At 41.6% G+C, this 22,113-nt stretch overlaps 1 protein-coding gene across 2 annotated transcripts in view; it reads left to right on the top strand.

Annotated features, from left to right (window-relative positions):
* The window catches only part of Mtus2 (microtubule associated tumor suppressor candidate 2), a 367,362-nt gene that overhangs the window by 327,754 nt on the left and 17,495 nt on the right, over window positions 1-22,113 (top strand). For both annotated transcript variants that reach the window (XM_013027287.1, XM_013027288.1), the window contains exon 8: window positions 21,047-21,291. In XM_013027287.1, coding sequence (XP_012882741.1) covers window positions 21,047-21,291 — 245 coding nt within the window. The remainder of the gene's footprint in view (window positions 1-21,046; window positions 21,292-22,113) is intronic.

Here is a 22,113-nt window from a genome sequence, read left to right on the forward strand (position 1 = left end):
TTTAAGAATACTATTCATTTATTTGCTTTATTTAGCAGTTGATAGGAATAGAGTAGTATAAAAATTGAAGTATATTGCTATTCAATATTCATGTCACTCTTAGATAAAAATTGCAGGTTGTCAGTGAAATGGCTAATCTTTGGGAAATCATAGAAGGTGGGTAGTGAGACCAGGTCTGCATTATAAGCAACCATGCAAGACTTACCAGTTTGGGGCAAAAATGATCCTGTTCCAGATTTCAGGGCTCCTTAAACTGGAGGTGTGACTGAAAAATAGACAAGCATTTGCACAGCCTAGGCCCTGGGGTCATGGGAAAAGGGAAACCAGAAGTCCAATTAATTAATTTAGAATGAAAAGTATCTCTCATTAAAGGCAAAACTACCCAGAAAGCCAAATTTGTTCTCAGAGGTTGTCAGTTCACCAAGATCACTATAGATGGTAATGGTTCCAGCAAAGCTCTCCCTGGGCAGCCATCTGCAAAACTCTTTTACCAGGCCAGAGACATTTAGCCAGGGGTCTTTATGGGAGGAGATGGAGGCCTATTGGAACTTCCTGAAAGTTTGAACCAACTGTTCATGATCCACCTTCCACTTCCAGCCATAATAACTATTTCTGGACACAATGCCCCAGGCTACAAAGCTAAGTAAAAGAGACAAAGTATAGCCAAATGCTGGCAGCTCACACCTGTGATAAATAGCTATTCCCGAGGTTGAGATCTGAGGATCACGGTTTCAGCCCAGGCAGGAAAGTCCATGGGACTCATATATCACCAATTAACCATCAAAATGCCAGAAGTAGAGCTCTGGCTCAAGTGATAGAGCTCTAGTCTTGAGCAAACAAAGCTAAGGGACAGCCTCCAGACTCTGAGTTCAAGTCCCCGGATCGTGAAAGAAAAAAGAGAGGGAGACAAAATATCAGCAGGCAACTGCTCCCAAGCATTGGGAAATTGATGCCATAGCCTGTGATCTTAGAGAAAAGAGAAGCACAGTGAACTTAATTATAAACCTCAGCTTTCTGCCTGCGGCCTCTCCACTCTCCAGACGTAGGCCCAGGCAGATTCTCTGGACGGTGGCCACCGTCTCACTGAACTGAGGAGGCGATTCCAGAGTACTGGATGAGCTAAGTGGGTAGAAAGGGTGGGGTGAGCTTTAGAACCGTCTCAGCTGGGCAGAGAAGGGACACAGGTATTTGTATGTGGTTCCTAGGTGCTCCTAGAATTACAGGAAGCACTAATGCGGAGAGGCCTGCAGAGGGCGATGCTGCCGCTCTGAGAGCAGATGGAGGTGCTGCAGGTTCTGTGGCGCTGGGAGAGGGGAGTTTTGCCAGGATGGCAGCTCACACTGAGCCTGTGGAGCAATTCAGCCAGACCCTAGAAAGGCAGTCTTGAGAAGCAAGGACCACAACTTTTAGAATGAGTCTCTCTAGAGCTAAAAAGACATGATTAAAAAAATAACACATCAACAATAAAGATCTCTGGAAATCCTGTTATATTTTTCAAGACTATATCAAATAAAATACAACAGTCTAAAAAAAGGAAAGAAAGAAAAAAAGTAACTCATCCTAGCAGAGAATGAAGCAAATCTGATAGGATCAAAGTATTCAGGAATTTAATGGCCTGAACAAAATAATTAAAAGAAGACAAATTCAAAATAATGCCATCCACATGGTTCGACATACAATGGTTTTCTTTTATTAGATGTACAAAGAAGCAGGATGTAATGTATGACCCAGGCAAAAGTGGTCAGTAGAAATTGAGTTGAAATGACCCAGATGCTGGCTGGCATTGGAAGACAAGAAATCTTAAGAACTATTATAAATATATTCTGACTCTTCTAGAAAAAAAGATACATGTGAGTAAAGGGAAGAGTACAACAAAAATTATGTTAATACAACTGAATGGACATGTTAGCACTCAAATTTAGCCTCCATAAAGCTTCTAGCACCTTCTAAAATAGGACCTCCAGCCAGGGACCTTCAACACATTTCATATTAAAATGATCAAACTGTTCCTGGATTTCATTTAAATAGCATCAAACAGCATACAGTCCTGTCCTGCTCCTTGTAATGATCTATCAGTAATTATTGGTGCACACATGAGAATATATTATTTATGGTTCCTGTAACCATAAAATCTAACTATCTTTTAGTAGGTAAGTGGTAAATGACTAGATGTGCCTTTGTGTCTGATGCTTTTGCTGCATATAAGAAATTCATTCGCATCACTGGGTGAATTGGGAATTTCTTCTTTCTTTGTTGAATATTGTTCTTTTTACATGAGTAATGAGTTTGAGTTTTTCTGCTAGTGGACTGTTGGGTTGTTTCCACCTGTTGCTGTTAAAATTAAGACTGTTATCAATATCCTTATACCAGTCTTTTTGTGGTCATAGACATTCTCATTCTTTCAGTAATTCCCTACATATAGAATTGCTAGGTTGTGGGACAGATATAAGAATAATTTTAGGGGGAAAATAACAATTCTTGGAAATTGATTATAACAGTTTGTGTTTTCTCTGCAAAGTTTAAGAGTTCCAGTTCACATTCTTGCCAACCTTTAGTAATAATTTTGTTGTTGTTACTTTAGTCTTTCTAGTAAGGTCAAAAAGAGTAATGCAAGCCAGGCACCGGTAGCTCATGCCTGTAATCCTAGCTACTCAGGAGACTGAGATCTGAAGATTGAGGTTCAAAGCCAGCTCAGGCAGGAAAGTCCGTGAGACTTATCTCCAATAAACCACTAGAAATCCGGAAGTAGCACTGTGGCTCAAGCGGTAGAGCACTCGCCTTGAGCTGAAGAGTGCAGGGACAGCACCCAAGCCCAGAGTTCAAGCCCCAGACCAACTAAAAAAAAAAAAAGAGTAATGCAAGAGGGCTTGAACTCGGCCTGGGTGCTCTCTATGCTTCTTTTGCTCAAGGCTAGAACTCTACCACTTGAGCCCCAGCACTACGTTCAGATTTTTCGAGTAGTTTATTGGAGATAAAATCTCACAAACTTTCCTGCCCAGGCTGGCTTCGAATGGAGATCCTCAGATCTCATCCTCCTGAGTAGCTAAGATTACAGGTGTGAGCCACTGGCACCTGACAAGCACTTCTTAATCTGTAATTGTATTCTTCTTTTGTGAAGTGCCTGTGGCCTGTTTTTAATGGAATTAGTAGTAGTAGTAGTAGTAGTAGTAGTAGTAGTATTTTACTAAAAGCTCCTGCCCCTTCACTTGGGTAGATGGCTCCTTCAAGTTTGCCATAAGTTCCACCTCACTCATTGTTTGTCTACAGCCATGATACGGAAAAATAGGAAGCAAACTCTTTGCTAAATTGTAAAGTATTGTGGTCCTGGGTATGAAGCATGAGCAGAGGGAGGGGAGGAGTAATTCCACAGTCTATTGCCCTTCTTAATGTATGTTTGGCTGTCTTTTCTGAAAATATGTGTTTGATTCAGAAGTGAAGGAGTTGTAATCCCAGAAATCAGAGGATTCAGTCAAGTAGGAAGACACACCCTAAAGCAAATAGTTGTAAGATAGAATGCATTGCACGTTCTTCTTAAAATACCTTGGTTTTTTTCATGATTTTTGTAATTTGATGGTTCATCTCCCCTATGGCTTCAGCTATATCCACCAGCTCTTCAGTCCGTGTCTGGAGCACTTGTCTCTCTCTCTGAAGCTCTCACTTCTTGCAAGCCATGGCAGAACACTTTTTCATGGTTGAAACAATTGTTTCTACCTACCACATACTCCCCACCTCAAAGCAAACCCCTGCCTCTCTTTCGTGTACCTACCTTAGTTCACGTGCCAGCTCAGCTTCTGTAACAGCAAGACCCCAAGCACAATGGAGGAGATAAGATAGAAAGATATTTTATCTCATGTAATAGTCTAAAAGCTAGAAACTCAGATGACTGAATGTAGCAGCCCCAGAAGGGTATCACGTACCTGGCTCCACAATCTCAATACTGTTGTTCTGCCTGTGTGATTGAGCCTAATACACACAAAGAGAATATTTCACTCTAAGAGAAGGAAAGAGGAAGAAAGGCCTTTCCAGATCTGAACTAGAGGTTGGACTTTCAGTGTTTCACATCCAGTCATGAAGCCTCATGTAGCTGCAAGGGAGGCTGGTAATGAAGCCACCAGAGGGAAAACCATTGTGGTAAAAACTTGGAGAGGACTACTCATAAAAGAAAAAGATTTGGAGACAATGTACACTCTCAACCACAACTTCATGTCGGTATTGACACTCCATGCAGGATCTCCATGGAGTGACCTCATGCAGCGATCTGGAAGGCAGCTTCTATACCTTCTCTCCCTCTGCTTATATTTCACAGCCCAGTAAGGTTCAGGCTTATGGGCTACTATTTGGTAATGTAGGATAATTTTTTCTCCTCCTTATTCCTAAAGTGACTTAGTTCCTTCTACTGCCAAAACATCTTCAGCAGTCTCTTTTCCCCCTTTCTTGTCCCTAAGTCCATCCTCCTCTGTGCCAACACTAGGTTGTATTTAAATTCTGACTCTGACATTATCTCTTTGGTTAAAACCCATTTGTAATAGGCAATGTGTTTCTCTTCAGCGCAAACAGTTGTTTGTGTCTAGAAGGGAGTGTCTGGGATAAGGGAAGAAATTATTTTTTACTCTATTATTTCCTTTCATAGTACCAGAAAAGTGTTTGCATGCAAAAGTATATATCAAAACAACTATAAGGAGAAACTTCCATAGCTTTCCATCGTTCAGAGGGTAAGTAGAATTCAAGCTGGCCCCAGGGCCTCCTGCCACTGCTTCTGTCTGGTCCAGCTGATTCCTGCTACTCATGGTCCACAGAATCCATGAGAGTTCTAGTGACTTCCAAAGCCTCTTCCTGACCTGCCCTCCTCCCCCTCTTACCCCAAACCTCACAGGGCTTTCTAGAAAACCCAAATCTCCCATCACTTGTGTCCTACACAGTCTAGACCTTTACTCCATGAAGGAGTCTTATTCCCACAGTGCCTCTCTGCTGCTCTGCTTCCTCAGCATACAGGATGACACATGTCACACTGCTGTCCATCCCATTCTCCTACCTAGACTACAGCCCCTCATGGCCAGGCACCATGTTTAATACTAAAGGTCAGTTTCCCTGACACCTATGCAAAAATAAAATGGATGAAATCTGTCTTTGAAGAGTTTAAGAGCACATGTGAAGGATATATATATATATATATATACATATATATATATATATATGCATGTTTATATTTACAAGCCAGGTGACTGGCTGCTCATACCAGTAATCTTAGCTACTCAGGAGGCCAAGATCTGAGGATAAACTGTTTAGAAGTAAGCCCAATCAGAAAACTCGATGTGAGATTTTTATCTCCAATTAACCAACAAAAAAGCCAGAAGTGGAATACATGGCTTAAAAGGTACAACACCAGCCTTGAACACAAAAGCCAAGTGAGAGCATGAGTTTAAGATGCAGTACGGGCACCCCTCTCTCCATACTGTACATGGCATTTCACTATGTAAATAAAGTCTCATTCCTATTTCTTAAGCAGGAGAGATGCCCCAGGCCACCTTTGCTATCAGACCATAAATGTATCATTCCTAAATGAAGGCAAGATATTTTCCCCAAACCTTGAAAGTCCATGTTAAAATAGACTCCAGCAACCCCAAGCTATATTAACAAGACAGAAACAACAAGTTTATTAATGTGTGCTGTATACACATTACACAGGAGAAAAGTAACTCAGGCAATTGCTCAGTCTGACATATATACGTGTGTGTGTGTGTGTGTGTGTGTGTGTGTATCTTCAGCAAAGTACAGTAAACTTCAGAGGAGTAAGAAGATAAAGGAGAGCTGCACAAAGACAAGGAGAATATAGGAAGGAAAATATGTGGGAAATGAATCAATAGGTAAAGTTTGCTCTTGATTCCATTTCTCAGCACAGCTGGCTGCTAAAGGCTGTCACAGGAAGAATTCACACCATCTCTGGGAGGAGGGGGAAGAGGGGTACAAAGACCTTTTGTCTTGTAAATGTCTATCCTACTTCAGGTAACCTAAGAGCTCCTAATGGTTTAGCAATCCTTTTGGAGAGAACTGGATTTTGTTTTAAGCTTTGCACAGGTCCAGGGATTTGAACTCAAGATGTGAACATTGTTCCTTAGCTTCTATGCTCAAGAAAGGTGCTCTACCACTTGAGCCACAGCTCCACTTCTGGCTTTTTGGTGGATAATTGGAGATGAATTATCATAGACTTTCCTACCTGCTCTGGCTTCAAACTATGATCCTCCCATCTCAGTCTCCTGAGTAGCTAGGATTACAGGCAGGAGCCATTGGCTCCTGGCTGAGAGAAATATTTTTATACTTCTGTATTTATCGAATGTCTTTTAACTATCAGGGTGTGTCAAGATATGATTTTTTAAAAATTTAATCCCATTGTCAAGATGATCACAGTAACCCTCAAATCAAGTCAAACTATCTCCATTTTACAGAACAATTGATAAAATTGAGGTGAGCCTCAGTATTCTTAAATAACACAAGGAAACTGACTTGTTCAAGGTGGGAAGTTGTAGATCAGGGAGACAAATTAAGGACAGATGCTCCCAAACCATGCTCATTTCTCTCCAAGCTCTCTGCCATCTTGCATGCCTGTTTAGCTTAGCCTGCCTTAGCTTTGTTTTGTTTGGGTCTTGGCTTCTCTGAGCTCAGGCTACATAGGGTTCCTAACATGGTGACTGGATTGTTGGTCTCCTTACCAAGAAGGACACAGCCCTGAAAAACACAGGCATCCCCAGCCCATTCTTATGCCTGATTCCTTCCTCCTAACAGACTGAGCATTTGATGTTCAGATCCAAGTTTATTTTTCTCCAATTTAATCTTCTCAAAGGCAAAAGCCTCTAGTCCTGTCTTGTTACCAGAATAGGTCCAGGCTGACTGACACTCCAAGACAAGTGCTCATGAGTCAATTGCTACCTGGAAAGAACCAGTCATTCTAAGCTATCCCTGGAGAAGGCAGAAGGACAGTCTCCTGAAAGCTTCGTCTGGGAATACAAGAGCTTTCATAGGGAGGGAAAGGAGGAGCAGGACAGGAAGGACTCATGCTGAGTGGCACATCTAGCACATGTATTTTCTTTTTCCTTCTTTGCCAGGACATTCAAACAGACCTCTCTCTCCTGGGGGCAGCTCTTTATGTTGAGATACATACTTTCTTGCAAGTTAAACCACAGAAATTTACATGCTTTGTGTTTTAAAGACTAACTTAGAGTACTGGAAAGGTCATCAGGTAGTTTCCTATAACTGTAGCTACTCAATAAGCTGAGATCTGAGGATCATGATGTTAAGCTAGCCCAGGCAGACAAATGTAAGAGACTGATATCCCAAATTAACCAGCAATAGGCCAGAAGTAGACTGTGGCTCAAGTTTTAAAGGACTAGCCTTGAGCACAAAAGCTCAGTGACAGTGCCCAGGCCCTGAGTTCAGGCCCCAGTGCCAACACAAAAAACTTTTAAAGGCAGAATCCACACCAGTTATTTTACCAGTGAGAATTGATTATAGGCTATATCCTTTATCCAAAATGCTTGAGACTAGAATTGTTTGGGATTTCAGATTTTTAAAAATTTATTTGGGAATATTTGCATCCCATTATGGAGATGGGACTCAAGCATAGAATTCAAGTATGATTTCTGCAAACTTTACACATATACCCTAAGGAAATTTCATTGAAAAATGTTAGTGTTCCTGCATCCTACAAGATCAAAGTATAGTTTCTGCTGATAGCATCATGGTGATGATCAAAAAGTTATCAGATTTTGGAGCATTTCAGATTTGGCATTTTAGATGAGAAACTGAAAAAGTCTCCAGTTTTGGAGCATTTCAGATTTTGTACTTCAGGTAAGAAACCAAGGGTTTGGGAATTTAATCCCTTAGGACCATTGTGGGCAGGGGAGGGGAACCTCAAGCTCTCACTTGGCTTTTTTTGCTCAAGGCTGGCATTCTACCACTTGAGCCACACCTCCATTTCTGACTTTTTGCAAAACAGTTGGAAATAGGAGTCTCATGGATTTTTTTTTTTTACCTGGACTACCTTCAATCCTTGATCCTGGGAAGGGTTATAGGCATAAGCCACCGGCACCTAGCAGAAATATCATCAATTAGCAGTGAGCAGGGCCCAAGTCTACAGTGCTGGGCACTGAAGCCATGCTCTTATACCCTGCCCATTGCTTTATGCAGCACTTGGAGAAGTGCTACAGTTGAAGTGGTCCCTATTAATACACATCATACCCAGTGGTCTTAGAGGCTACCCTTAACCCTGTAGTCTTTGCATGCTTGCCCTGTTCAGTAGTTATGTCCAGCATTATGTCCTGTCATGAAAAGGATCAGCATGGTTCATTACTTGGACTCAGTTCAAGTTTGCTTTTCTCTATCTCCCCATTTCCTACCCTCACATCCTCAGGCTCTTCTGTCACTCATTGCATTTGGCCATCAGTAACCTCAGTGAAGGGCAGAGACAACCCGCCTCTGTGCTGGGTGCTTCAGAACAGAAATCCACCCTGACCTCTGCTCCATGGAGTCTTTGCACCTTTATGTTTCATGTGAACTTAACTTCTGTCACTGTACATGCTTAGTGGCTGTCAGAAGAGTTTGCACGTTGCTAGGAAGCTGGGCTGAAGTGCAGTGAGAGGCTATTACATTCTGGATATCTCTTAGGTTATCTGCATACTGTAAAGAAATAAGGACATCAACTCCAAGGCAAAGTTTACTTTTTCAGAAGAGCATGCTACTGACAAGAAGCCAAGATTGCAAGTGTGTTGGACAGGAAGTCTACATCTGGGTTTTATCCCTAGCACAATACTTCCCCTCATTCTGATTGGTCAGAATTTAGGTTCAAAAATCTTGATTGGCTAGTTAGAAGGACCAATATTAATGAGATATGACTTACTTAACAGGAATAGGATGTTTTAGTTAACAAGAACAAGATGTAAATAATGTTCAATAAACTACTCAGCATCTGTGGCTCACTTCTACTCAGGAGGCTGAGATCTGAGGATCATGGTGTGAAGCCAGCCCAGACAGGAAATTTCGTGAGATTTCCTGTCTCCAATTAATCACCGAAAAGTTGAAAGTGAACATGTGGCTCAGGTAGTAGAACACTAGCCTTGAGCTTGAAAGCCCAGAGATAGTGCCAAGGCCTAGAGTTTAAGCCCCAGGACCAGAGGCTGAACTTGTAAAAGGATATCTTAATTAAAATGAAACAGTAGGGGCTGGGAAGGTGGCTCTGTGGTAGAGTGCTTGCCTTGCATGCATGAGGTCCTGGGTTCAATTCCTCAGCAACACATAAGCAGAAAAAGCCGGAAGTGACACTGTGGCTCAAGTGGTAAAGCATTAGCCTTGAGCTGAAGAGCTGAGGGACAGCGCCCAGGCCCAGAGTTCAGGCCCCAGAACCAACCAAAGGAAAGAAAGAAAGAAACAGTAATAGGGTGTAACTGAAATACAATTAACCTGGACCAAGCCACCTGGCCAAAGCAGGAACTTTACAGAAAAACAATTCTCACAAGATTGACCAAAAAGAAACAACTACTGTAACAGAAGATTTTGATTCTTACAATGCACACTGAGAGGAGAAGCATAGTGGTCTATTCGGTGTGATCAACCACTGTCCCCTAGCTGTGAGGACATGAACACATTGGGCAGGACAATTCACCATCTGAACAAGGTGTGTCACGTTTATGCCACTGTCAGACAGCCCTACTGGCTGGGAGCAGGTGGCCTCCTGTCTATTTCCTCCCAGACTGAGAACTTGTGACTAAGAGGTGATGTCTTGATTTTATGAGTCATTGCATGTGCATGGAAATATGCTGACTGATGAGAATACAAAGCTGAAATTGGCCAATGGAAGTATAGTTGGAATACCAAATGGGCACATCCATTCGCATCATTAGTATAGTATTGGTCAGTCTATTAGGACTAGGAACTATTGGTTTTTGGGTCAAATAGGAAGTATCCTCTAGAAAAAAGCTTTCTTACAGCCCTGGATTTTAACAATGGCCAAAGGCCTTGCTTCTTTTGTGTCAGTGCTTTTATAAAGTCATGGGTAGGAATGATACCCATGCGAGATGGTCTGCTTTGTTCTCTGGAATCCATTTAATATTTCACATTAAGGGCGAGCCAGTGAACTCAACATTTGTCGAGGCTCAACATTTGTTCTTGCAGATTGAAAGCTTTCATCAATCCTTCATGCCATACAAACCTAAAGGCAGTAAACCCACAAATGACAGTCACTGGAATGGACAAACCTCCCAGCCACATGTGCCAGAACTCACAGAGAATACAAGCTACTTGGGCAATTGGGCTTGCATTGGGTACCATAGAAGAAGGAATGGAGGAACAAATACCAACAAATGCACTAAAATGTATTATCTAGCCAAGTGCTGATGGCTTATGCAAGTAATCCTAGCTACTAAGGAGGCTAAAATGTGAAGACCATCATTCAAAGCCAGACCAGGCAGACAAATCTGAGAGATTGATCCCACGTTAATCAGCAAAAATCAGAAGTAGAGCTTCGGCTTAAGTGGTAGAGTGCCAGCCTTGACTGATCAAGCTAAGCAAGAGTGTAAAACCCCGAGATCAAGCCCCAGTCCTGGTGTGTGTGTGTACATGCGTGTGCGCACGTGCGACACACACACACACACAACTACTATGATGACGACGATGACTACTTAGTAGCTACTTGGTTTCCCTACCCATCCAGGAAATAAGATGAATGCAATCATGCCAACTATGGGAGAAAAAGTAGTACTGGGCAACGTTTTGGGGAGTTGGGGACCCACAGACTGCGTTGCAGATTGAATGTTGGGTTCCCAGGAGTTCACATTCTTGAATTTAGGAGGGTAATTCTGCATCGGAAAAGGGAGATTTAGAACAGAGACTTTTGCCTCTGTTTAAACTTTTATTCCCAGTCATTTATTAAAAGTTTCTTTTTCTAAAAGGAATGTTCAACTTGGAGACAATGTGATAGTTTATATGACATGTTTATTTGGGATAAAATGTAAAGGGTCAGTTTCCAATACTACTTGGCACAAGGAAAGAATTGAAAGTAGTAAATCCTGAAGCCCTGTGACCACAGAGGGCCATTATCTGTCATTTCCAAAGGCCAGGCCTTAGAACGGCCCCTGGATGGATAATATAGTCATAAGTTAGCACTGCAGAAATGCTATTAGAACTCTGCAAGGCCACAAATTAACCAGCAAGAAAGGAAAGAGTTGGCTCCATGCAAACCCACCCACATAAAGCCATTTCCTGTTTATGGGCAGTGGTGTTATTAGTTCACATTTGGACAGCATTTTTCCCCCTTTTAATACTACTTGTAACTACCTGCTTAAATCCATTTCCTCTTTCCTCCTTTGTCTCCAAAGTCATTCTTGTAAAAGAGTAATAATAAGCATTGCCATTATAGTCCCACACAGGATCAATCAGCCATTTGTTCTACTATTTGTGGTTTAACACAAAATGGCACCAAGTATTTATGACTGTCAAAGAACTATAAATGAGATTTAGGTACCCAATCTCTCTGATATTCCTTTGTTCTTCTTCTAGAATATAAGGCAGCGAGCAACATTATTACTGTCAAAAGAGCAGATCTAAGATTCAGAGCAAATCTTGTTCCATAAAGAGGGTCTCATGCAAGCTAAACAAGTGCTCTACCTCTCTACTACCTTTATGGACCAGTTTTGGGTTATTTTAATTTTTCCTTCCTTCCTTTCTTTGTCTCTTCCTTTCTTCCTTTCTTTTTTGAACTCAGGGCCTTGCAATCTTGCTTAGCTTTTTTATTCAAAGCAGATGTTATAACATTTGAGCCATGCCTCCAGTTCTGCTTTTTGCTGGTTCATTGGGGCTGGAGTCTCTCAGATTTTTCTACCAGTTGACTTTGAACTTGGATCTCAGCCTCTTGAATGGCTAGCATTACAGGCCCCTGCCACCTGGCTATGGATCATTTTTAAATTCAATTTTTGTCTTTTTAGTTCCTCCTCTTCTGAGGAAGCAACCCAGTCTCTCTAAATGTGGTATTGCCTGCCATCAATATATAATGATAGTGGCTATTAAAAGTAACATATACATACATACATACATACATACTATATATAATTGTGATACCATCTTAGAGTCTTAGCTTCTTTTTCTCCACCAAATAAAGAATTATGAGACAGGAAAAGTGAGAGCAAAGGCCAAGGTGAGGGTAAAGTGCCAGAGAAGGTACAGATAAGACTCTTAGCTATTGACAGATTGGTAAAGCCTCCATTCAAGACTCTTAGCTATGAGGTCTGCCTTATGCTTTATGAGGTTCTGTTCTCCTGCTTCCCAGGCAAGGAGAAGGAAGAGAGCGAGAATGTGGACTTCTCAATGTGCTTCAGCCATTCTGGAAAGCAGTATGGAGTTTCCTCAAAAGACTAAAAGTAGAGCTCCCCTATGACAGCAATCCCATTCCTGGGCATTTACCCAAATGACCACAACAAGGCCACAGTAAAGCTCCCAGCACAAGCATGTTCATTGCAGCATTATTTACCATAGCTAAGATGTGGAATCAATCCAGATGCCCCTCAGTAGATCAATGGATCAAGAAAATGTGGTATATATGGAATTTTATTCTTCCATCAGAAAGAATGACACTGCCCCATTCATAAGGAAATGGAAAGACTTGGAACAAATTATATTAAGCAAAGTAAGCCAGACCCAAAGAAACAAAGGCTGCATGGTATCCCTCATTTGTAACAACTAGAATATACTTAGGATATTCTTAGCAGAGAATCACAATCGCTAAATAGCTATGTGCATATGACCATATAAAATGATGCTTATTGAAAAGGACTCCAAGAAATGGAAACAAAAATTTTTCTAGCATAGTTTGCAGTTATTTCTCCTTCCTTCCTTTCTCTCCCCCACCCCTTTGGTTTATTCCCTGTTGTCACTGTTTTTGATTTCTGTACCCTTTGTCTTGTATATAAGTTATCTGATTTGGAAAGAGAAGAGGAATCACAGAAATGGTGGGACAAAGGGTGAACCAATGCAACAGTGATATTCACTAGACACTATGTTGGAAATGAACTTTACAACCTGGTGAGGAGGGTAGTGGGAGCAGGGGAGTGAGAGAAACTGAGGGAGGAGTGACATTGTTCAAAAAGAAATGTACTCATGACCTTACTTATGTAACTGTAACCCCTCTGTACCTCACCTTTACGATAAAATAAAATAATGCAAGAAATGAGGCCTGGAAATCAGTAGCCTGATACAGGCTTGTTACAGGGAGCGAGGGTGGCAGGGGGTGTTCCTCTTTTATAGCCCTTTTGAATGAGTGGAAGCTGTTCTGGTATGGGGTCCCTGGCCACCTCACTCCAAAGGAAGGTGAGCCTGTCTCCTATGCAGGGCTGCTTCAGAGTTTTCAAAGGCTTTGCCTTCATCAGAGCCATTATCTCAGCTTCCTGGGGTTTACAGGAAGAGAAAGGGGCTTCACCAGGCATCCTGTCCCAGGGATAGCAGGGGGTTTTGTCTCCACCAAGTGTCTCCTAGTTTTCCTCTCTGCCTACTCTTCCCCTTTATGTTTTTCCTTCAGTTGCATGAATTTTCTTTTTTTTTCAGTTGTAGGGCTTGAACTGGGGGCCTGGGCATTGTCCCTGAGCTTTCTCACTCAAGGCCAGCACTCTATCGCTTTGAGCCACTTACAGTTTTCCGGTAGTTATTTGGAGAAAAGAGTCTCGTGGACTTCCCTGACTGGTCTGGCTATGAATCAGGATCCTTTTAACCTCCTGAGTATCTAGGATTACAGGTGTGAGCCACATGCACCTGGCTATGAATATATCTTCTATTCACACATAGTACTGGAGCCTGAGTCCTTCTGGATTCCTGTCTCACCCTCATCATATATCCAATCCATGTATTGCCTTTACCTCCCTAGGGTTTCCCCATAACTGCCCCCACCTCATGCTGCAGCTCCCATCCAAGTTACTCGGCCTCATTGCCAGGACCCTGGACATATTCTCTGCACGAGTCTTTCAGCTCTTATAGTCTATATTCCATAAATGTAGCAGAGGGATTTTAAAGATTCATTAGTTTTTATTACTTTCTACCTGAGACTCTCCAGGGACTTTCCACTGTCACCTGATCATCCAGAGACCTGTGTAAATTAACCTACCTTTGGGATTTGACTTCCCTTCAATCCTTCCTCCAGAGATGCTCAAGCTCCACAGTTGTCCTTCTGTTCTTTAGGATGCCAGAACTGTTCCTATTGCAGGGCCTTAGCCCTTGCCATTCCATCTGTCTGGAACTCCCTTCCCTGTCTCTCTGAACACTCTTCCTCTTTGTTAACATTCAAGGACATCTTTGAGGAACAGCTTTCTTCCCCTTCCCCAGCTGAAGCAACCTACCCACCCCGATCCCTGCCCCCCAGTCCCTTCCCTAGCAATTCATCTTTGGGATTTTTCACTGCTGGGATTTTTAAGGGGTTCTCTATCTAAAATTTTGCTGATTTTTAAAAATATTTTCCATGACAATGTGTGTGTCACTGTGCCTAGACCTATGTTTCCCAATCAGCTGATTCTACCTAAGTTCAATGACTACTTATTTATATATTTAGTGCTGGTATTAGAGTTTGAACTCAGAGCCTGAACACTGTCCCTTAGCTTTTTCACTCAAGGCTGGTGCTCTACTTCTTTTTTTTTTTTTTAATGTTTGTTGGTTGTGGGTCTTGAACTCTGGGCTTGGGCATTATCCCTCAGCTCTTCAGCTCAAGGCAAGCGCTCTACCACTTGAGCCACAGTGCCACTTCCAATTTTCTAGTGGTTGATTAGAGATAAAAGAGTCCCACAGACTTTTCTGCCTGGGCTGGCTTTGAACTGTGATCCTCAGATCTCAGCCCCCTGAGTAGCTAGGATTAGAGGTGTGAGCCACTGGCACCTGGCTGGTGCTCCACTTCTATACCTCCACTTTTGTGTTTTTGGTAGTTAATTTGGAAAATGGTTTCACAAACTTCCTTGCTCAGCCTATCTTCAAACTGCAACTCTTCAGCTCTCAGCCTTCTGATTAGCTAGGATTATAAGCATGTGGCACTGGTGCCTGGATGTCATTTATTTAATTAGTTAGTTATTTTGTGTTGAGCACTGACATAGGGCCTTGCACATTCTAAGCATAGGTTTTACCACTGAGCTGCACTCCCAGCTCAATAAGTACATATACTGACTGCTGGCCTACTTCTCTGAAAATGCAGAACTGGATATAGCACTGGTCATTCCCATTGGCAAGGGGCATAGACAGCTTAAAGGATGTATAATAAAATAAGTATTTTAAGGAAAATAACTGTTCTATGGAACACATTGGAATATAGTCTCTCACTTGAAATGTCACACACATAATTTGGGGGCCAACTTCCAGACCCCACCCCCAAAAGCCTGGCCCTTTCAGATATTGACCAGAAGACAGGTCTCTGAGCCCTCAACTGCTCATTGCAAATAGAAAATAGGTTGGCTACTGGACACCTAGTCAGGTTGCTATGAGCAACCATACTTGTCCGGGTAAAGTGCCTTGCAAATGCTGGCTCTTATGGTCACAGAGTCTGCATCCAGCTAGTCACCAAGCATTGGCAATGCTTCACAGATCTGCAAAAGTGGCATTTTTTTATGGTCCATGAACATTTTATCCTTCATTTGCAGCCACTCCCTTTGTCAGTTCTTAACACCTTTATCCAAAAGGAGGATTTAGAGAGAAGAGACATACAGGGAAGTGTATCCTGGCCCCCAGGCAGCTGTGATTTATGAGATTCACCCAGTCCACTTTGGGGACATTGTTATGATCTAACAAGTTAGGGCAAAGGATGGGTACAGACTCATTGCTACCAACAGAACAATGAATAAACCCCACACTTCACTGCATAAAGAAGCACCACTCCAGAGCATTTATCCTAGTGTTAGAAAGCACAGTGACATCAGATAAACAAGTTGGTTATGTTATCTATAATAGCAGAACTGAGAAACAAGCTTAATGCTCAACAATGAGGTAACCTACGTTATCTCAACACAAGAATATAAAGAAGCCACACAAAAAACTCCTAACAAGGAATTCATACCATTGCAAGGGATTATGCAGTTGAAGATTTTATTTTTTGTACTGAATTATGGATCACATTTATTTATTTATTGGTGCTAAGATATTGGTGCTATATACATGCACACAAATATATATTTTATACATATGTATATGTATATGTATAATATATACATGTATGTGTGTGTATTCATATAGATATGTATACATGTATAGTATACATATATACAATATATACATATATGTGTATGTATATACACATACATGTGTACTAAATATAGTGTGTGTACACATATGTACATATATGTTTGTATGTAGTGCCATATATAATTTCATATATAATGGTATCTATGCTATATACATATATGGCTTCATTTCTTTACATCCTGATGACTTGTTTTATTGATTTTTATTTTTTATTGCATGCATTAGTTGCTCAAAGGAGGGGTACACTGTGACATTTCCACACATTTATACAATGTACCCCAACCAACCTCACCCCCTATCAAGACTCTCCCTCCTCACTCATCCTACCTTTTAGAACAGTCTCAGCAGATTTTACTTTTCTATTTTCTTTTTTTTATATTGTAAAAATACCATACAAAGGGGTTTCAATTACATAGGCAAGGTAATGAGTACATTTCTTATCAAGCATTATTGCCTCCTCCTTTGTTTCCCCTTCCCATCCCTTCCCATTTCCCCCCTTCCCCCTCCCCTCCCTCCCACCCCCGCCTGCCCGCCAAAGTTGTAAAGTTCATTTTTCAAACTAACGACTTGTACATCTCATTGTTGTAGTGGGTCCACCTGTATCCCTATTTAAACGATTTGTTTTTTCCCTTCCTCTCCACAAATTATACCAATATCAAATACCAGGGGTTATACTGTGGGGGAGGGACATACAAAGCAACAAAGAAATCATCTTATAAATATGTTAGAAACAATCGCATGAAAGAAAAAACATTTGAATACTTATCTTGGGGTTCACTTCACCTAACATCAACTTATCTGACCTTTTCTGCTTGTCTCAGACATATACTAGTTATTGCAAATAAGGGAAACCATGGGACCTAAGTTTCTTTGGACCTGGCTTACTTCACTTAATATAATTTTTTCCAAGTCTTTCCATTTCCTCACCAATGGGAAAAAGGTTGGATAAATGGGATTGCATGGTATCTATTTTCATATATACATATAAGTATTTTGACCATGTTTATCCACATTCATCCTCTCCCTTGTTAATACCCTGAAGGTACCCACACCCCAACACAGCCTATCTTCTTTCTTGTCACTAATCTTAGTAATGTGTATTCATTACACCAAGGAGATTCACCATGATATTTCACAGGTGCATTAATTATGTTTTATTATGTTCTATTGAATGTTCATTTTATAGCTATCTTATCTAAAAAAATCATTACAGTGTGCATTAGAGGCAATATAATACTGTACCTTGGCCTTTATTAAGGGCTATCGGGCCAGTTAGTACTCTGCAGTTTATAACTAGTAGTATACTTACTGATCTTTGCTTTTTTATATTCATGTTTATGAATTAGAAGCAACCAGAATTATATTATTGCTTACACCATAATCCTATCTACTTAAGAAGCTGAGATATGAAAATCAAAGATCAAAACTAGTCAGAACAGAAAAGTCTATCTCCAGTTAACCACCAAAAAAATCAAATTAGAGGATGTGAGCAGAAAAGCCAAGTATGCGTACAGGCTGTGTACTCTAGCACTAATCTGGCAAAAGGAAGACAGAAAGAGGGAAGGAAGGAAGGAAGGAAGGAAGGAAGGAAGGAAGGAAGGAAGGAAGGAAGGAAGGAACAAGAGAGGAAGGGAGGAAAAATGGAAGGAGGAAAAAGGAAGAGAAAGAGGAGGAAAAGGAAAAGAAAAGAAATTTATTGAATCACAATCCTATATTTTAAAAATATCACTATTAAACTGGGTGCTGGTGGCTTGTGCCTGTAATCCTAGGCTACTCAAGGATGCTAAGATTTGAGAATCATGGTTTAAAGCCAGCCTGGGCAGAAAAGTCCCCCTGATACTCTCATCTCCAATTAACCACTCAAAAACCAGAAATGGTTAGTAGAGTACTAACCTTGAGCAAAAGGGCTCAGGGACAGTGCCTAGGCCCTGACTTCAAGCCCTGTGATCAACCAAAAAAAAAAAATATCCCTACTATTTAGAACAGTTATATCACAATACTCTAAGGTCTAAGGATTTGTTAAAAATAAATATATCAAGTATTTCCACAGGAATAGAAGCAAAAAAGCAAATTCTAGATGTTGTATAACACTAATAAATTAGTCTATATGACTCTGAAAAATGCCCAAGCAAATACACTTCTGAAGGCTTACTAGAAGCAAGAGGAGAGTTATTTCTTTAGGATCTGCACTGTTGGAATGCTTGCCCTCTGCCCCAGCTGCATTTTAGTACCCAGAATATTCTGCAGGCCTGAGGCTTCCAAGCAGGTCACTTGAGGAATGTAAATGCCACCTCTTTCATCATATGAAATAGCAAGTGGGAATTTGGGGATTAGAACTAGATGTGCAGAAAGTGTTAACTTAGCCACTTCCCAGAAAACCAAACTAATGCCTACAAAGTTCATGATTTACTGAAGTCAATGGTGCTGTTCAAGGATGAAAATTCATCATCTCTGAATGCCCTATCATGCCAGTTCTGTGAATCCTTCTGCCACTGATATGAATGAAACTATAAGCAGAAGAGGAAAGGCTGCAGGGTACCATGCTCACACCTATAATCCTTGCTACTCATGAGACTGAGATCTGAGGATTGCAATTTGAAGCCAGCATGAGCAGGAAAGGTCATGAGCTATTGTTCAATGGTAGAGTACCAGCTTTGAGTGAAAAAGCAAAAGGGAAGTACCCACGCCCTGAGTACAAGGCCTAGTACCAGCACAAAGAGAGACAGACAGACAGACAGACAGACAGAGAGTGTGAGAGAGAGGATGAGGGGAGGGGGGCTTTCAACCCTGGATACTTTTAAAAACATAATGTACTTCTTAATTATGATAGTGATTTTTTTTGTTCTTTTTGGTCAGTCATGGGGCCTGAATTCTGGGTCTGGGCACTGTCCCTCAGCTCTTCAGCTCAAGGCTAGTGCTCTACCATTTGAACCACAGTGCCACTTCTGCTTTTTTCTGCTTATGTGGTGCTGAGGAATTGAACCCAGGGCCTCCTGCATGCAAGGCAAGCGCTCTGCCACTGAGCCACCTTCCCAGTCCATGATAGTGATTTTTAAAAGCTCATAAAAGCTGGTCACTGGTAGCTTATGAATGTAATCCTAACTCCTTAGGAGGCTGAGATCAGATCATAATTGGAAGCCAACACAGGCTGAAAAGTCGGTGAGACTTTACTCCAATTATCTAGCAGTTTTTGACTGAAGAGGTGACTCCAGTGGTAGAGCCCCATAAAGTGTTCAAATGACAGAGCTTTTAGTAAACACACACATGGTAGAGAGTAACTCTGTAGTGACTCCTATAGCCTACACAGCCTCCTAGAGCAGAGGAGAAATATAGATGGATTTTAATGACAAATAGGATCATGAAATTCCACTATTCCTGTACTTTTGTTTCAGTTAACATATTATAGATATTATTCCCTGTCAGTACAAAAAAATGTATCTTCTTTTTGGTGCTCACTAATACCCATTTTAAGATTTATTCTGTACGCATCCTGGATGGAGCCTCATGTATTCATCTTGCCCCTAGTTTTATCCCAAGACAAATGGGCCATCTTTACCATTTTGTGTCCTTGTAAAAATGTCGTGCTAAAAGGAGCATATCATTGGAAGTTTTGTTACCAGTATAACCCATTTGGTTTTATCTATTTCTTTACCTTTTCATGTTTTATTCTGTGTTCATAATCCATTATGATTAAGTTATTCCCTTGGTTTTCTGAAGTTCAAAATGCTTAACATAATCATGCGAAACAATACTTTCCAAATATGAAGGAAATGACTCGTATTTTTCATTCTTTCCATTCAAGTTGTGTATTCTCGATATGTCTACATTCAGAGACAGCAGGAATTACTCATATGTTCCATGTGTGTGTCATATGTTCTGTGTGTGTGTGTTCATACAGTAGTATAGTGGTCAGATTTTTACTTTTATTGTGCTACCATGTATCTTCACCATTAATATAGAGAGTTTAAAAATAAGACTATGAATTTCCCTTCTATAAAACCATCCGAAGTTGGGTGCTGGTGACTCACCTGGCTACTCCTAGCTACTTGGGAGGATAACATCTGAAAACTGAAGTTCAAAGCCAGCCAGGCAGACAAATCTGAGAGAACCTTATCTCTAATTTTTGCTAGCAAAAGGCTGGTAATGGAGGTGTGACTCATGAGGCAAAGCATGAGTGAAAAGGCCAAGCAAGAATTCATGGCCCAGTATTCAAGCCTTAGTACCAGCACAAAATAAAACAAATACAGGTATAATTTTCTGAGATACTTCTCTTGATCTGGTCTTATTCTTGTTTTCTTTCCCTTTGAGGGGGGGAAGGTAAAACAATATATAATTCTCATGCAACTGCTGTACCTTTTAAAACATCCACTTTACCCCAGAAAAAAGCCCTATTCCTTAGCGGTCACCCCCAGCACCCCTGTCCCTGTCATCTGACTTGTGAAGGTTATCTACATCCCCATCTCTTCTGTTCCCCTCACCCATCCATCAAGTCAGACTTCTACCTTCTTTCCATAGAGCACAGCATATGACCACGCCATCAGCCTTATGGATGACAGCTTCATTTTGCTTCACTTTGCATGACTTTTCATAAATGGTGAGGACCATCCATCTACTGTTGCATGGCCATTTATGTTTCTACCATGTGACCTTCTCTGTTGGACTTATTCTAGACACAGACTCATTAGTGTCATTGCCAGTACATGATACATGGGGCCGCAACCCTTGGTGGTTTCATTGGGGTTGCTCACACATCCTTTCCCTCCTCCCCTGAGATCTAAGAAAGTCTTATGCTTCCTGGCAGCCTTCAATGCCGCCAAGTGTGAGAAGCTGCAGAAGGAGAAGCAGAAGCAGAAGAAGCTGCAGAAGGAGAAGGAGGAGCTGGAGCTGCGCTTTGAGGAGGAGCTGCGGAGGCTGGGTTGGCAGCAGCAGGCTGAGCTGCAGGAGCTGCAGGAAAGGCTGCAGCTGCAATTCCAGGCAGAGACAGCACGCCTGCAGGAGGAGCACCAGGGCCAGCTGCTACGAATCCGATGTCAGCATGAAGAACAGGTCAGTGTGCAGGAGCGGGTGACACTGGAGGCAGCTGGCAGTGCCGTGGAGCAGGAAGGTCCACTCAGCCCACTCTCAGCCTCTCTCGCTCTTCCTCAGGCCTTTCCTCCTGGCTGGGTAGAATGTTTTCCTTCTGGACATTTGCCTAGCTCCCACTCCCTTTTACTTCCAGGCATTTCTCCAATCTCATTTTCTCACCAAAGGTTTTCCTTATTGAAAATTACAATTCCACTGGGTGCCAGTGGCTCACACCTATAATCCTAACTACTCTGGAGGCTGAGATCTGAGGATCACGGTTCAAAGCCAACCTGGTCAGGAAAGTCCATGAGAGGTTTATTTCTAATTGACTAGCAGAAAGCTAAAAGTGAATGCATGGCTCAAATGATATAGTGCCAATCTTAATAATAAAAAAAAGCTCAGGGATAGTGCCCATACCCTGCGTTCAAGCCTCATTAGTTCCATGTATTTGTGTGCTCACGTGTGCACACACATACACACACACACACACACACACACACACACACACATGCACATGCATACACAAAGTAGACACAATGTAACTTTAGAACAGAAATATTGACAGTGAAATTCTTCCATGGGATATCAAGGAACAATTCCTGGGAAGCCTGTCAGTATTGGAATGGTAGGAGGCAAACATGCCCTTCCCATAGCCAGCAGCCAACACTGAAGGGAGCTGGGCAGAAGGAGGTAGCATAACATTCTGCTTATACCACAGCTGCTCCTTGCTTTTCTCTTGTCTCTAAGTCTCCCAAGGTCAGACACTGCTTTCAAAAGAAATAGATTCCTCACCTGTGACCTCTT

This window comes from Dipodomys ordii, unplaced genomic scaffold (genome assembly GCF_000151885.1).
Source record: "Dipodomys ordii isolate 6190 unplaced genomic scaffold, Dord_2.0 Scaffold102, whole genome shotgun sequence".
NCBI classification, from domain to species: Eukaryota; Metazoa; Chordata; class Mammalia; order Rodentia; family Heteromyidae; genus Dipodomys; species Dipodomys ordii.